Source organism: Labrus mixtus, chromosome 7, assembly GCF_963584025.1.
Source record: "Labrus mixtus chromosome 7, fLabMix1.1, whole genome shotgun sequence".
In the NCBI taxonomy this organism is placed as follows: domain Eukaryota; kingdom Metazoa; phylum Chordata; class Actinopteri; order Labriformes; family Labridae; genus Labrus; species Labrus mixtus.
The window spans coordinates 13353089-13369557 of NC_083618.1; the positions used below are offsets into that span (position 1 = coordinate 13353089).

At 39.5% G+C, this 16469-nt stretch overlaps 1 protein-coding gene across 1 annotated transcript; it reads right to left on the reverse strand.

The window, feature by feature from the left end:
- Positions 1-3846: 3846 nt before the first annotated feature.
- On the reverse strand, positions 3847-16331 carry znf362a (zinc finger protein 362a). The gene is made up of 9 exons (XM_061043106.1): positions 16122-16331; positions 12605-12668; positions 11386-11617; positions 9456-9581; positions 7898-8225; positions 6592-6816; positions 5593-5671; positions 5347-5505; positions 3847-5241 (listed from the first exon to the last, which is right to left on the reverse strand). Exons 2-9 carry the CDS (start codon positions 12665-12667, stop codon positions 5122-5124), a joined length of 1332 nt encoding a protein of 443 aa, XP_060899089.1. The 5' UTR covers position 12668; positions 16122-16331; the 3' UTR covers positions 3847-5121.
- Between the last annotated feature and the right edge of the window lie 138 nt (positions 16332-16469).

Genomic DNA, 16469 nt, shown 5'->3' on the forward strand with positions numbered 1-16469 from the left:
TGTATGGCCTGCATCAAAATATTCTGAGAGTAGAGACTAAGTTTGATAACAGCATGCTTCCGGTTAAAAAGACGGACATTGCGTTCGTCCAATCAGCGACGATCCTTGTCGACTGCAGGTACCTACCTTGTCTGTTTAAGTTAATGTCATTGTGTTTTGTGATTTGTTGTTGTGGTTTTTTATTTGTCGTTGTGTTTTTTTATTTGTTGTTGTGTTTTCTTATTTGTCGTTGTGTTTTGCACTTCAGGGCCACCGTAGTTTTTTGTTTTCTTCTGTGTTGATTTTTGTTTCAGTATTTTGTTTCTAGTCCGCCTGGCATATGAGCCGGTATTTGAGGCAAAAGATCTCTGGGGTTGCCTCGGTAGGCGGACTAGTTTATTTTTTTGTTTTTTTCGTCTTGTTTGTTTAATTGTCACCACTTCCCCAGCGCAGCGTCAGGGCGGACCATCGGGGAGGGTCAAGGTCATTTTGGTTGCGAGCTGACGGAGGATCCGATTTGAGTGTGGTAACGCCACAAGTCTGTTGCATGCCAATAGTGTGAATATAGTTGAAGTTGCAGTGATATTGTGTGACAAGGAGTCTTTTTACTCCCTTACTGTAGAAGTGTGACACTGAATTCCTCCTCAGTAAAGCATCAAAATACCTGCCCAAGCCATACTTCCGCCCGTAAGACATTGAAAGCTGCGCCGATTATCATATAGTGACTCATGAATTTTATGTTAGTTAATTTAATAAACCTTGGCAACTTTTCTCTTTAAATCTGTTTCTGTGTTTCATTTTTGACTGGTCATTTATTTTACCCCTTTTAGGGGACCTTGCAAAGTTTGAGTATACCCCACCAGGGCAGGTGTTACACATGCAAATATTTTTTTCTGTATTTGGCTATGGGGTTGACCGCATTACTCTGTTTGAGTTAGAGTAGCCTGAGGGAAACGGCAGCGGCTCCTTTCAAAGGCTTTTGAAGGTAGGAAGCGCGTGCATTATTTGCTCTATGTTGGCACAAATATGGACCTCTACTGCACCAAGGTAGAAAAAGCTGCTCAACCAGAGCCAACAGTAGATTTGTAAAAATAAAAAAAACTGACCGCCACTTACAACAGCATTCTCTTTCACAGTCTCTTTTTTTTTTTTGGATTTCCTGTACGTGCTAGTATTGGACAGCACTCGTCAGACGAGGAGGTACCAGCAGTCAGATGTCATCGTGTCTGTATAGGCTACCAAAAAAATCATACACGGTTCTTAAGTCACCACATCTGCAAAATCCAAACTGATATCTGATCAATAGCAATCCAATCTGTGCTCACAATTTTTTTTGCTTCTGATTTGATTTTCTTTCTTTTTTTTTAACAGCAAGTCTGTCATTCGGGAAAAAAATGCACAAAACAAGGTAAAAAAGTTTAAGATCAGATTGAGTTGAAAAGTCTTCCGTTTCTTTCCTCGTACCAATGTCACTGTGCTGGATCAAATTGGAGGAAGTGTCAATTTTAGACTGCTAATGGACTTTCAAAATGATAAATGGAACAATGAAAAATACATCAAGGAAATGAAACCACACATCATCCTCAGAATGATCCTCAGCAGTCCTAGAAAGCTAGCTTGAACAATCATTTATTTGTTTCATAATGATTTATAATGAAATTTGCACGTTATCAAAAGCGAATAAAGTGCTTTCAAATAGTGGAATTTCAGTCGGGGGAATTGTGCCATCAATTATAAGCTGTTTGTTTTCTTGTATTATGTGTGGTATAAAAACTCCTGTAGCCTATCTCTCATTTCATTGATTAGGTTTTTTATTTTTGTATTGTCTTTACCCTCATTTTTGGGTTTGTGAAAGAGAAGGACTGATCAGATCTGGGATTGTCGATTCAGCTTATAGTTTTTGGTGGTTTATCAGTGGGTCCTTTCTCAATGCTACATTTGTGTCAGGAAGGGGGGGGGCGGTGGATTGGGATGCAGGTGCGGACCCCCGGGGTGTCTCAAAGTTATCCCAGAAGGATAACCACAAAATCGCAAGTGATAGATTGGAAAGGGGGAAAAACAACGAAAATGTATAGAGCCACAACAAGCTTCCTAAACTAAATAATGTACTGAAACTGATTGACTAAACCACTGCTGACTCAAAACCAAAATTGTCCTCTCTGCCTCTGAAGGTGAGATAATAAGTTAGTACAGAACACTAGAGATTCAGAGTATAAAAGCTCCCCACACTTGGCCTTAATCAAAGCCAATCAGTGACACAAACAAACCTGACTGAGTTGATTCTCTCACCACTCTCAGAACAGAAAGAGTGCGTGCCCTCACAGATTGATAATAAAAAATCTTGATATCTTTATTTTAGTCAATTCAAATGAATACACGAGTGTGGAATAACTAACCGCACAAATGACAAAACGTAAAAATGAGCAAGTCATTTTTATTGATTGTTGAGCTGGTGTAAAGGGCTGCAGCTTGTTTACTGACTACAAAGGAAATCAATCAATTCAATCAATCAATCAATTTTTATTTGTATAGCGTCAACTCATAACAAGTGTTATCTCGAGATACTTTACACAAAGCAGGTAAAAGACCTTACTCATTGTTATATTACAAAGATCCGGCCTATCCATCATGAGCACTTTAGCAAAGCAGCAAAAGTTACAGTGGTAAGAAAAATTATTAAAAGGCAGAAATCTTCGGCCGGATCCCCGGCTCATGACGAAACAGCCTTCACAGGCCTAGACTGCGCCGGGAAATGAGACCACATTACTCCTGTATTGACTTCTCTGCACTGGCTTTTAAACCCTTCTTCTCACTTACAAAGCTCTTCATTGCCAGGCACTATCTTATCTTAAAGAGCTCATAGCACACCCAGAATGCAGGCCTGCTCGTGGTACCTACAGTCTCAAATCTTTGAGACTTCAAGGGCACCTTGATCAGTGCTCAGGAAGTGCCCTTGCACCGCTCCACCTACCAGACCAACTTCCAGATTTGGTCCGCACCGGGACCGGCGACCCTCCGGTTCCCAACCCAAGTCCCTTCGGACTGAGCTACTGCCGCCCCCAAATATACTACGGGAGGTAGAGCCTTCAGTTATCAGGCCCTTCTTCTTTGGAATCATCTACCAGTCAGGGTCAGGGAGGCAGACACACTCTGTATTTTTAATAGTAGCCTTAAAACTTTCCTTTTTTTGATGAATCGTATATAGTTAGAGCTGGTTTAGGTATGGACCAGCTCCTATGCTGCTACAGGCTTAGCACACTCTCTTTGCATTCACATCGTATTACTGCATGTCACTTTCTGTACATCTTCATGATTCTTCATGAGATAACTTTTGATTTGAATTGGCACTATACGAATGAAAATTGATTGATAAAATGATATACTTATATTATTAAAACTCAACTCAAGTTTCCCCACTCATAATGTAAATTGTCCTTGTGTATCTTTTACTGCATGTGACTTTATTGTTTTGAGTCATGCTACTTTTGGCCTCTGTACATTAAAATGCAGTCTGTTGAAGGTGAAGGTGACTTTGTGTTATAGCCTGTGAATAATTCCCAACTTCCTGGCTCTAACATGTTTAATCTCAAACATTCAGTTTTGACTCTTTTAAAATGCGGTTTGTCTAGCTCTGATGATATTCATCTTCACTTCAGATCACTGAAACATTAATCTCAATAACATTTGTCTACAATAAAGAAGAGTCATGTCCACGCAGCTTTGAAACACATCTTGTTTTGTAGCCAATCATTTCATTAAGAAAACCTGAATATGGAGGACTTGTTCCATCTAAATCCTCCAAGTAATTCACAAGTATTTATCGGCATTATTTTTTAGCGAATTTTGACACATACAAAGCTTTTCTAATTTTCTTGTAATAATAGAATTATTTATTATAAAACAGTTCAACAGCTAACATAGTTTATTTACAGGATATATATCATGCTATAATAACATCAAGGGCAACTGAAAAGTGCTAACAAAACTACCTGGACCCAAGAGTTGTAACAAAGTTAAGGCTTAAATGCATATAATGGCAAGTGTTCACTCAGAAAACAAAAGGAAAATGGACATATTTAAAGAAGCATGATTGTTCAGTTAAGACATTAATGGTGAAAAGCCAAAACCCATGAAGATTTCCAGAAAGGTAACACATCTGTTTGTGCGGCTCAGTGACTCTTAAATGTCAGTCTTATGAATATTTATTTGCACAGGTGCAGTAGAGACCAAAACAAACTATTTCAGAATAATCAAAAAAAAAAAAAAAAGAACACTGGAGAATTTGTAAATACATTATATTTTGGGATTTTAAGTGAATATTACAAAAACATATTGTTGAATGTCTTTCTTTACTTCAAGTACACGAAAGAAGAATCTCACTCAATTTAGATTTTCGGTGAGGATTTCTTTTTATAAAAACACTTTTTATAACAGTATCAATAGGTCAGGGTTTATTTTGAGAAATACTTGAGAATAATTCAAAACAGGGAAACATATTGTAAAAGAAAATAGGTGGATGCATCTTCATTGTGAGGTCAGGGGGATGCTGGAAACTTGGTGAGAATGACAGTAACAAAAATGTTGACTCATTATTTATGTGTGCATTATAGCCACATAACTGGTGAAACATTGCAAACACAGACATAGAGTAGCACGATTTACATGACTTAACTTTATATAAGCATTCACCTTTATGTTCACTCGGTAGCCCAGCTAACGGAAGACCATCTCTGAAGCTTTTTTTTTTTCTTTTTTTTTTTTTTTTGCAAAGACTTAACTGAAGAAAAAAAAACATATTAAAAACAAGTTAATCCGTTTTAACACAAAATAAGTTTGAAAAGATTTTCCATGTAGCTGCCCAGAGCGATACTTTTTTTTTTTTTTTCTTCCTGTGAAGTCACGTAGAAAAAGACATTTTAAGGCCTGTCTTTCCTTCCAGGCCTGAAAGTGCTGAAAAGTCATCTTTGGATGTCCCCGGTAATACTTTCTGGTCAGCAAGAAAGAAACAGAGGAAATACTCATGACATGAGCACCTCTTCACAAGATGCTTGAACAATCTGGCACACTTAAAGGTTCATGTCTGTGGGTTCAAAGTCCGTCAAAGGAGCACAGATATCACAGGGATCGTTTCAAATGAGGAGCTCAGATGAGAGAGATCCTTATAGGGATGGTGGGAGACTCTGTCCTGTGCAGAGGGGAGTGATGGGACACAACATGTTCCACCAGTGTGTGTTTGGACATGTGCTTCATAAGGTATGTCTCCTGGTGAGAAAAAAAAAACAACAAAAAAGTTAGACATCCTGCTGCAGTTTGCTCAGATTTTAATTTATTTTAATTTTTTTTGCTTGACTGTGATTTCTCACTCACTGAGGTGTATGCCCGGCCGCACATGCTGCAGCAGTAGGCCTTGGCGTTTTTGATGGCATGTGCAGACAGGTGGATCTGCAGCGAGGCAGAGTCTGAGTAGGCACGGTAACAGTTGGAACATTTGAAGGGCTTGTCCTTGTTGTGCTGCCGCTGGTGAGACTAGAAGACAAAAAACCCAGAAAAACTTAAGTCAAGAAATCCAATCTAGCAGAGAAGGATTGAGTTGGAAAAGGAGTCAATGTTTACCTGCAGATTAGACAACTGAGTAAAAGCTTTTTCACATCCAGGATGGGCACATTTATAAGGGCGTTCTCCTGTGTGGATTCTGAAATAAAACAAAACAAATACTGTTGTTTGTGTGGCTTAAATGGCACCGTGACAGCAGCATTGTTTAAAATAACTACAGCTGATAGAGTAACCGAAGCAGAAAACATTATTAAAGAGCTCGAAAAGTGACAAAATGATTCTCTTGCTCAATAAAAGATCTGCTTTGTCAAATTATCGAGATGTTTGCTTCCAGTTTCGCAATCTGATAGTCATTTGACTTTCTCTTTTTTTTTAACGCGGTTGGAATCAGTTGCGTGCCTACAGCTGGCTGCATGAAGAGATGAAGAGATAACAAGGTGTGCTGAAATGATGATGGTTACTGTCATAACACTGGCACCTAACTAACAACCTCAAACATTTGCTCCTACTGATATATCAGATATGCTATGTAAAAGGCTCAGCTCAGTTAACCTACAAAAAAACATCTATATATAGATATTGATTTACCAGAAAGCCTTTGCTTTGTTTCAAAATAAAAGCAGGGTTGATTTCAAACAGTGAGTAAAGTACTCTCAGCTTAGACAGTACAATTTGGTTTTTTTTAAAGCCTATGATTAATTGTGATTAATCACATTTAACAAATTTGATATTTATACATACACTATTCCAAAAAAGTTAGTTTGGTGTGTGAAATGTAAATAAAAACAGAATGATGATTTTCAAAACATTAGAACCCAATTATTATAATTACAAAGACAACATATGAAATGAAACTGAGGAATTTCACTGTTTTAGAAAAATGAAATGTCGATTATGAACATCTTGAAAAATGAAATAAATACAGAATATGGCAAAATCATATGAATGGCTGCTTCAGGTATGACTATAAAGAATGCTATGTCCTACATCTAAGGCTTGTCACAGTTTGAACAAATAAGAAATGTCATGTAAGCGCTGTGATGAGTGAAGGGATTAGACCTGGTGTGCTGCTGCAGATGGGAGAGCTGTCGGAAACACCTCTCGCAGTACGAGCAGCGGTAAGGTTTGAGGCCAAGGTGTATGCGCAGGTGCTGGGCCAGGTAAGATGCGTTAGCGAAGGATTTGGTGCAGTGAGGACACTTGTGAGCCTTCGCCTCGGTGTGGGTTTTAGAGTGAATCTGCATGTCTGACTTGGAGAAGAAGGTCAGCGGACACATTTTACACCTGAGAGCAGAGGGAAGACGCATATAAAGAGAACACACAGTTAGACAAGACGATGAAGAAACATTTGATTTCCTTATGCTTCTTTCTGCTGAATTGCATATTTTTTCTCGCAGCTGCATAGTTGAGCAAGCCTAAGAGAAGCCCTGCTTTTAACAACTTTTGGTGCTGACTGACTGAAACTCTAGATTTCCCCTTTAAGCACTTTGCTTTCAACATATCAAGAATGTAGGTTACAATGTGAAATAGCTCAAAAATACAATTAAAAATGTTCGCACAGTAAAGGTAGATAAAATAACATCACCATTCCAGAAATGAACATAAAGTTAAATTGGCCTTTAATGGTCAACTTGCAGGTTGGAGACGCCATTGAATCAATGAATCTGAAGTTGTGTTTGTTCTCCAGTTGGTTAATGTAAGTCCAATATTTGCTATCTGTTAGCTCTGTCTTTGCTGGTTTCTGGGGGAAGCATCTGGCTCCTCTGTAGCTCCTAAAACCTCACTCTGCGGTTAGTCATTCACTGTTTCTGTTCACGGTTGGCAAGCAGGAAGAGTACGCTGGGTTTTGATTTTTCTATTCTTGTTTTTCGAGAAGAAAACATGCGACAGATGCAACCAAAAACAACCACATGGATAGCGAGCAAAAAGAGTGAAGTTGGAGCCTAAAAACCTGAAACAATAAGCTCATAGACACTAAAGATCTCTCTGACAGACCCTGTAGAGACACATAGTCATTTTCCAGGGGATATAACACTACAACGAATTCACAGGACACCAGCATTTAACCATTAGTATTATAAAACCAGAAATTAATTCAATACAAAACTTAAAAAAATATATATTTTAAAGGCAACAGCTGTACTCCTGCTTTCCAGAAACTGAAATAGACAGACAAAATAAAGAAGATTGTATAAATGTTGAATAGTTTAATTGATTCTTCCTGCTTTTTTAGGAGAACTCAAGAAATTGTAAACTATTGTGTGCCACGAGTCAGAAGCACTTTACTAATATATAATAAAGCTTTTAAGTTCCATTGTGTTTTAGGATAGAGAACAGCCACAATTATAGACGTGTGTTTCCAAACCTGTAGGTTTTCCCTTCTTTGGTGGTGATGGAGACACAGGACTGGTCGTGGCCTGAGGCTAGTATCGGGTAGGGCACCACCAACAGTGAAGACCCGTTCTCTGCTTTAATCTTCTTTCTCCCTCGTTCCTCCTTTGGAGGAGGGCCGAGGAGTCCCACCAGGCCTCCGTTGTTTTTTCCAGGCTCCATGCCGTGGCTGCAGGCTAACCCTGAGATGAGGTGAGGTGTGGGGGCTCCGCCCAGCCGACTGTGGCTGCTTGAGGTGGGGGTGGTAGGGGTGATGATCTCTGAGGTGTTGAGGTTGCCTGTTCTGGACGCCAGCGCCACACCTAGCAGGTAAAAAGTGAAGACAAAGATTTGTGGAAACAATACAATTGTAAGGTTCAAAATTGACATTAACATAAAGGCACTGTCTCAGACAGTTCATGAGTTAGGGTAACATCGATTGTGAGATTGGCAGACAGATGTGGGCAGTGTGTCTGCAGTGTGTCGGCATAACTCTGGCATTGTGCCTGATCGTCGTGTTGAAGAGGGAGCTGAGCCGCATTCACCTTTCGATTTACCAGTCCATCTACATTCGAACCCTCACCTGAGGTCATGGGCTTTGGGAAGTGACCAAAAGAATGAGATCGCAGATACAAACGGCTTAAATTAGATTCCTCTGGGCTCAGCCTTACAAACAGGGTAAGGAGCTTGGAAATTCGGAGAGAGTTTATTGAAAAGAGCCAGTTGAGGTAGTTCGACCTCTGACTAGGATGCCTCCTGGTTGCCCTCTCTACGGAGGTCATGTCCAACCAGAAGGAGACCCTGTGGTAGACCCAGAGCTCACTCGAGGGATTATATATCCCCTATGGCCTGCAGACGCCTCAGGATCCCCCAGGAGGAGCTAGAAAACATTGCTGGGGAGAGGGACGTCTGGGGCGACTTAGTAAGCCTGCTGACACTGCGACCCAACCTCAGATATGCTAAGATAATGGAAGGATGGATGAATAGAAGAAATCATTTGATTTATGTTGTTAGTCCTTTGTACTCTTGCATACAGCGTTTGTTTTTACGATTTTTTTGTTTGGCACATTTTTATTAAAAAGACCTGTCTCTCTACCTTAAGTTGTTGACCTAAGCTTTTCTGGTATGTCTTTATCTGTATAACACATTGAAAGCAGTTAAAAACAGAAAAGACATTTGTGTCTGATTCTTAAGTTTAAGATTAGTGGTACTTTTTCGAAATCCCAAAAAATCTAATGATACACAAATATCCGGCTGTTTAATCTTTAAATCTGTGACCTGCTTGGATGCACCTGACTGATCTTCAAACATCATCACTACGAAAACAATTCCTTGTGACTAACCTTGTGTAACCACAGAGTTCAGCAAAAACTTGAAACTGTGTTTAAGTTGAAAATATTACAGCATGAATTTTTTAAAAAGGCACGGTGTAAATGAAATGAGCTATGAGCATGAAGGAGTCCCACATGGTGCACACAAAGTCTCCTCTCTTCTTTGTTTCTGTAAAAACAGGGAGCTCGCCCACACTGACAGCTCTGTGCTCTGCGTGTTACCTGAGACATGGTTCGTCCTGGCGGGATGGTCGATCAGTTGACGCAGATGCCAGTCTTCCCATAATCCTCTGGCTTTGATAGCTGCCTTATCATCTAGATTCAAATTGACATCCCCCAGAATACGACCTAAAAAAAACAAAAAAAAAAAAAGAAATTTACATAAAGAAAAAAAAAAAAGTTTAATTATCCTGATCAACAATGTCTTTATTTTTGACATACAGTATATAGTTGGTGTAAAGACTCTGGATGAAATACATATTCACTAAGTTCATCATATAGTCTTTGTAGTGACTATCTAATGTCCCAATGTTCTAACCATACTTTTAGTCACTTCCATAGGTGTATCGAAAGCTCAAAAAATAAACAAATGTCCAAAATGTAACTACTTTGGGGGAAGTTCTGGTTACTTGTAAAAGATGAAGCAGACAAACTGTGATGATGGTATGATAGGAGGAATGATTGTTGCAGAGATCATAACTGTTTGTGTACGTTAGTGAACGTTAAGAACTGTGGGTGCGTTGGAATTGTCCCTCCTATCTCCTTTCACTATCCACTTTACCTTAACCCCCGGGGAAAACGTCACGAGGTTAAGGAAAGATGTTAGGAGAATTCATGAAGGACTTAGGGAAAGGCGATCGCGTTGCTCTGACAATCCGACCACATTTCCACTAGGAGACGTCATTAAAATGCGACGGGCCGGCGGAGGTTAATGACGTGGGTCCGCCGTGTTGAAACTACAATGTTCTGAAAATGAACTACTAAACTAACTACGCATCTAAAAAACTTGCAACTCCCCTGTGCCTTCTTACCGGTGAAATAATCCTAATCACTACAAGGTTGGGATTGAAATAAAAGCAATATAGAATACCAGGCTACAAGTAAGAAAAGTGAAACCATCACCTTCCTGTCCACTCAGAAATCAACATCAAAATAAATATGATTGTATGAAATTAATTGTTACATTTATGTAAGATATAACCTACACATAATGTTTTAAGCATACAAATGTACAACTGCACAAAGCATTCTTAAGTGAATGAAATATGTTCAATAAAACATCATCTGGATAAAAATGTCTCTTTTTATCCCTTACATGATCTGTGTCACTTTACGATCATCGTTAATGTTCGTGAACGGTCGGATAAATGTTGCGGCCGCAGGGATTTGTGGGGCAGCATATCTCATCTCCTTTCGTAAAGGATGGTCCAGTGTATCCTATGCTAAAGGAGGTTATAAAGGAAGCATTGACGCACCTTTCCTTAACTTTTAGAGAATTATCATGGCCGCCACTTAAATGCTTCTGGGTCATTTCACTCAGTTAGGAACCTTCCTAAGCAAAAATGACAATTCGAACGCACCCTGTGTGTTCCCACCACCACCTATGCCACCAACTTCCTGTTCACCTTTGATCTATTGATCCTTCTTGTTGTTTGTTAAAATGAGCTTGCACATTTGATGTATGTGACAAAATATTTTTTTCATGGTAAATAATTAAATGCATGACCAACTCATTTGTGTTTGTCTACCGCACTTTTTGTGGGGCAGGTCTGTGCTAAAAATGTAACAGATATAGTGAAGATTCAACTACAAATGTCTATTTTGAAGTGTTTAAAGTAATTGGTACCTGCATTAGAAAGGCTCTAGAAAAAAGATGACAAGAAATAAGGATGTCATTAGGCCTCAGAGGCCACCAAAGCCCATTTGGAGCGCGAGAAACAGAGCTTCTGCATTGCTGATCATACTGTACCATGAATGTTAACTACTGAAGTATGTTTTTTAGATCTGATAAAGAAGTCCCAAACATTACATTAAGGTCAGTGCAAAAGCAAAAAGAACCAAACTTGGTAACATGAGAAATGCTGATTCTTAACGCTTTGGCAGGATAAGTATAAAGTGAAGTCAGTGGAGGTCGCTGAGGAGTCAACCATACCTGTGACGGAGCTGGAGGCGGGGCGTGCGTGCAGGGCGATGTCAGGCTGAGACGGGCTATGGAGAACAGGCATCTGCTGAGCTTTGGACATCCCGTGCTGGCCGCTGTCCACCTGGCTGTGTAGTAAGGGCTGCTGGGAGGAGGGGGCTGAGGCAGAAGGCAGATGTGGCCCTCTGATCTTCTCTGCCATCAGCTGCTCCTTGATTTTATTGATCAAGACTAGGTTATCCAGCTGATAGGCGGGAAACGACATCAGTTTAGTCAGTGTCATTTTATGAGGTGATGGTGCCCTCTAGTGGCTGATATGTGACATTGTAGCCAAGACAATCACTGTGAATGTAATACATGTATAATGGCTGAATTAAACCAGTGATTCTCAACCTGTTTTACCTTTTAAAACAAAAATAATGTCTTATTTTAAACCCCTAATCACAAGTTATGAGTTTAGCCTCTAGCAGAAATAAAATATACATGTATTAATCAAATTTGTAAAACAGTAAATAAGGGGGGAAATGCAGACAACTTTCAGAGGAGTGATACATGTTGATTGATATTTTATACATTCTTTTGTGTAAATCAGTGACAAAGAAAGTGAACTTGAGCCTGTTTACTTAACATGTTGGATAAATGTGCGTTGCTGACGTAGTTGTGGTCTTCACCCCCTATTATTGGCCTTTAGGACATGTGTGCTAATGAACTACATTTTCTGATTCATTATTACATTATACCCATTAAATATATATATACCCCTCAGGTCCTTAATGTCAGTTAGCCTAGCTTAGCACAAAGACTGGAATCAGGGGTAAAGTGCTAGCGTAGCTTTGCACAAAGGTAAAAAAAAAAGATCTGCCTAGAATCATGTCTGAACCTTCAAAACTACACAACACATTTTTTGTTAAACCAAAACAGAAGTATTTTTTTGAAAAATTAGTGACAATAAATAGTTGTGTTATCTATTTTGTTATATTTTGATTCTGTGTGTAGCTTCATATTTAAAAAAAAAAGACAGAAAGAAGTGGTATTAATCTTCTCAGCCAACTCTTAGCTGGTAAATAAAGCTCCAAAAATTCCAATTAGTCCTTTAAACTCAACATCATTCAAAAATAATCTAAAGGAAACACCAAAAAAAAAAAAAAACTTTCCTTATAAAATCACTTTAACCTCACCTACCTGAAGTGAATGTGTGTGTAAAATACAAGAGAATACCAGAGTCACTTACCTGGCTGGGCATGGCAGGAGGCGGAGGCCAGAAATAGGGATTGTTAAAGCGAGGTTCAGCCATCCTGAAATAAATCAATAGGGTCATAAATCAGGTAAGAGCTGCTTCTTCATCTAACCATCTATCACAGACATGGTCAGAGTGTGTATCGAGTACATGCTGGTCAGACTTTGAACGTAGAGGTTCCCTTAAGGATATTTATTATTTATTTCTTTACTTCTGACGTGAGAACTTTTATTTGTTGGATAGGTAAGTCAATTATTTTTTCTTGCTTTAATCTTCAACATTGATAGTTATAATTTAAACAAAAAATAGGAGGGGGGGAAGGTGTTGCAGTTGTACTTCCCCTCTTTTTTTTTATCATCTTGGAATCTTTCGGGTTGTTTTAATTAGTTTGGGAAGCGCGGTTTAAACATGTTCCCAAAAGCTGCCTCCAGTAAAATGATGTGGAGATCTACTGTTAGAGACCTAAATAGTGGTTAAAAAATTATGTCCGCAGCAATCCACCCGAACAGCAGCTGACTGTCGGCCTGTTCAACTTGTTCGAGGTCTTGTGATTAAGTGTTCTCAGAGACGAGAGGAGACCTTCAGTGTTTTGACACTTTCTCCAAGCTATAAACCACGCACTTCACAGAGGATGAAGTTTGTTAAGTGTCACAGAAGTCTTGCAGCTTTTTCTCGGGATTTGCAACCACAGGGCTTTGTGATGGGCATGTTGCCTGAGAGATAAGCCCTCACATGATTAAGACAGCTAGTTAGGGAACTCTACTTAACCGTTATTATCTGAGAAAACAGAAACGTTGCAAGTGATGTGGCTCAGATGCTAATCTGTCTCCTGCTCGGCATATATGGGGCCCCGGCTGGTAGAGAGTCTGATGGGAAACAGGAGAGGCGTTGGAGCAAAGCAGGACCTGAATGACGTAGCAAGGTCAGTAATCCAGATAAATATAATAAGCAAAGATTATCTGAGAACAGGATGATGCCCACTGGATTTTTAAAGTTATATTGTATAGTACATTTGTGACAAAAAAATACAAGGTTGGCATATAGGCTGTATGGGATAGAAATGTCATGTTTACAACAGAGAGAGTTGCTATTTCATGAATTTATGAGCTGAAAGGCCTTTCTTTCCTTCTCTTCTCTGAATTTCTTTTTATAAAACATTTTACTTTGCATGCTTTGGCACACTTCACCATTCCTAAGTCTGTTTGGCTTAGCAGAAGCATAACACAGTCCACGCCTGCGAGCCAAGAGAAACAAAGTTGATACGTTCAGGGGTGCAGGCGTACAGTAAACCCCACAGAATATTTCGCCAATGCAGCCAGTGGGGATCAGTTTCACTTCCTGGAGGCTCTCTCTGCCTCCAGGGAGCAGGATCAGAAGTTTCCCTGCTGCTAGACATCTTTGTGTCAGTTTGGGATCTGACAATGTTCACAGAAAATGATTAATGGCAGAGAGGTACTCTATATTAGCCTACATACAGTTCCTGAGCAGTACCTTATGGTCTTACTATGCATTTGTAAATCTGAGTCCTATTTTCTCAAAAACCTGTAGGGTCTAGATCTGCAGCAACTGGACTTATTTTAAAACTATGTGTGCTCATTTGACCAGAATTGTTTTGTTTCGCTGTGGGCACTTAGGTAGCTGGGTTTCAATGAATTCTAAAGATTTAAATGTTGCAGATTTAGGATGAAAAAACATGCATTTCTGATGCTAGTGAGTTCTACCCACTCCTCTGGGGGTTGTAAATAGACAGCTGAATAATCTATTACGTTCTATTAAATATATTTTGACATTTAAAACATCCCAGTGCACAAGGTGTGATATTTCAATGTATTGTTTTGTCTGACAAGCAGTCTAAAAGCGTCTCATTTTCCTGTGATGTTATGTTGAGTTTACTCTTGAGCCCTTTCACAAGTGAACCTAGTAGCTCTGTTGAAAATCACTCACTGATTCTTGTGGCTCACTTAATCCCATAAGAACAACTTTTGGTCAGCTGGATCGTGAAAAAAAAACTCTAAATACTTGTTTGCCCGTTTACTTGGAACAGAAACTGTTCACTTATAAATGTATAACAGACTTGATGGCTAAAATATCCTTTGGTAATAATTACTTTTTTTTCCAATAAGCCCACTTCTATCACCCGTAGCTGATCCATAAAACATTCAATTATCATTTAACCAAAAAGCCAGGCAAGGGCGGTTTTAGGCAGGGGCCAACAGGGGCCAGTGCCGCTGTAAACTGTGGTCACCCCTCCAAAAGGAAGAGCCCCCCTAATAACACATGTATTTAACTCAACAACCGGACTCACAATCTAGTATTAAATACTGTTACTGAAACAAATATAAATCATGGAATTTTAGGTTGTGGTATTTAATGATGTGCGCTATTATTTGGCATGATATATATATATATATATATATTTTTTTTTTTTTTGCTATCATTTTTGTCTATTTTTAACCTGGGGTCTAGAACCGCCACTGAATCCAGGCGTCATCATATAAGATATTAGAAAGTGGCAGTGTAGCATTAGTCTGTAAGAGCAACTTTGGCTGCATAGTTTGAATTCTGTAAGAACCTTTATCATTATTGTAAGGTAGAGGAGAGGATAGACGATGCTTCCGTTCCTGAATACTAGTAGGATCGCTATAATCATGTGTACAGTTATCACACTGATGGTCAGCATTCAGGGTCAAGAGTTGCACAGTTATGTGCAGGAAGCACGCCTTCTGCAGACTCTAGCTTTACTGTAACAAAGCAGAAAACGGATCATTACTGTTGGATCACCAGCAGAAAGAAACACTAGTCCAGGTCTGAGACAAAAGTTAGGGTTAACTTTCCCCCCTTTCTGCTCCTGCGATGCAGAATTATAACTCCACAAGAAACCAAAAAGAAGAAAGAAAAGCGGATCTGTGAACTAGCTGTGAAATGAGAGCATCATCTTGTCCTCCGCAGCGCCTCGCTCTGTCCGCCGCCTCTCCCACATTCTCAGACAGTTTATTAAAAAATGTCAGACAAAAGGAAAACAAAAATGGCAGCCCTGTCTTATTTTTATAAGCAGTGGACGCCATATTTTGCAGATCCGAATATTATAAGGAGCTGATTCTTCAGATGCTATAAAAAAAAAACCCCGCTTCGGCGATGCGTAGGGATGTGGCTTATTTGCATAAGGCGTACGAACGATTGTTTACTTTGATTTGCAGGTTTGAATAGCCCGGCGTTAGAAGAAAAAAAGCCTGACACTTCCTACCACAATGATGCTGAAGCTAAAAGCTCTGCAGCCGCTGAGCCTTAAATCCAAATGACGACGTGAATACTGGCGCGTAATGAGAGCTCATGTTTGCACGAGAGAAGAAACGAAATCATTAAACACCTCTGCGCAGCAAATAGTCTTTTTATAGCGCAACTTTTGCGAGACTTAAAAAGGAAAACGTTGACGAAGCGACACAGGAAATGTGCATGTTACAGAAAAAAGAGTAAAAGGAGGCAGTGGTTATGCATCGGGCGGCCAACATACCTGAAGCAGCGAGAGAAGAAATATTTTATACAGGATTGGACTCTTCTTTCTGCTCGCTCTCAGTCGGACTTCAAACCTTCCGGGTCGCCTGCTGTTCACTTCTGGGTGCTGCAGGCGAGGGACAAAAACGGATTTTTTTAACCCATTTTCTGGTTTCACATTAAATGGCTGGCTGTTTCCCTGCAGATGTTGCGGTTGTGTGCGCAACAGTGGCTTCAGTGCACGTGTAAAGTTCATGTCTCACACAGTTTTCCTGCTCACCAGTAATATTAAACTAATACCCATGTAAGACTGACTTTTTCCTCTTAACGTGTAACATCAAAAGCATCTGTTAATTTAGCATTTCTT

Coding starts and splice junctions, on each gene's coding strand:
- znf362a (XM_061043106.1), bottom strand. CDS start 12,667: ATGGCTGAACCTCGCTTTAACAATCCCTATTTCTGGCCTCCGCCTCCT. Junction 6,817..7,897: donor AAAGAAGGGAAAACCTACAG/GTTTGGAAACAC, acceptor CTCTGCTCTCAG/GTGTAAAATGTGTCCGCTGA. Junction 5,506..5,592: donor CTCAGTTGTCTAATCTGCAG/GTAAACATTGAC, acceptor TTTGTCTTCTAG/TCTCACCAGCGGCAGCACAA.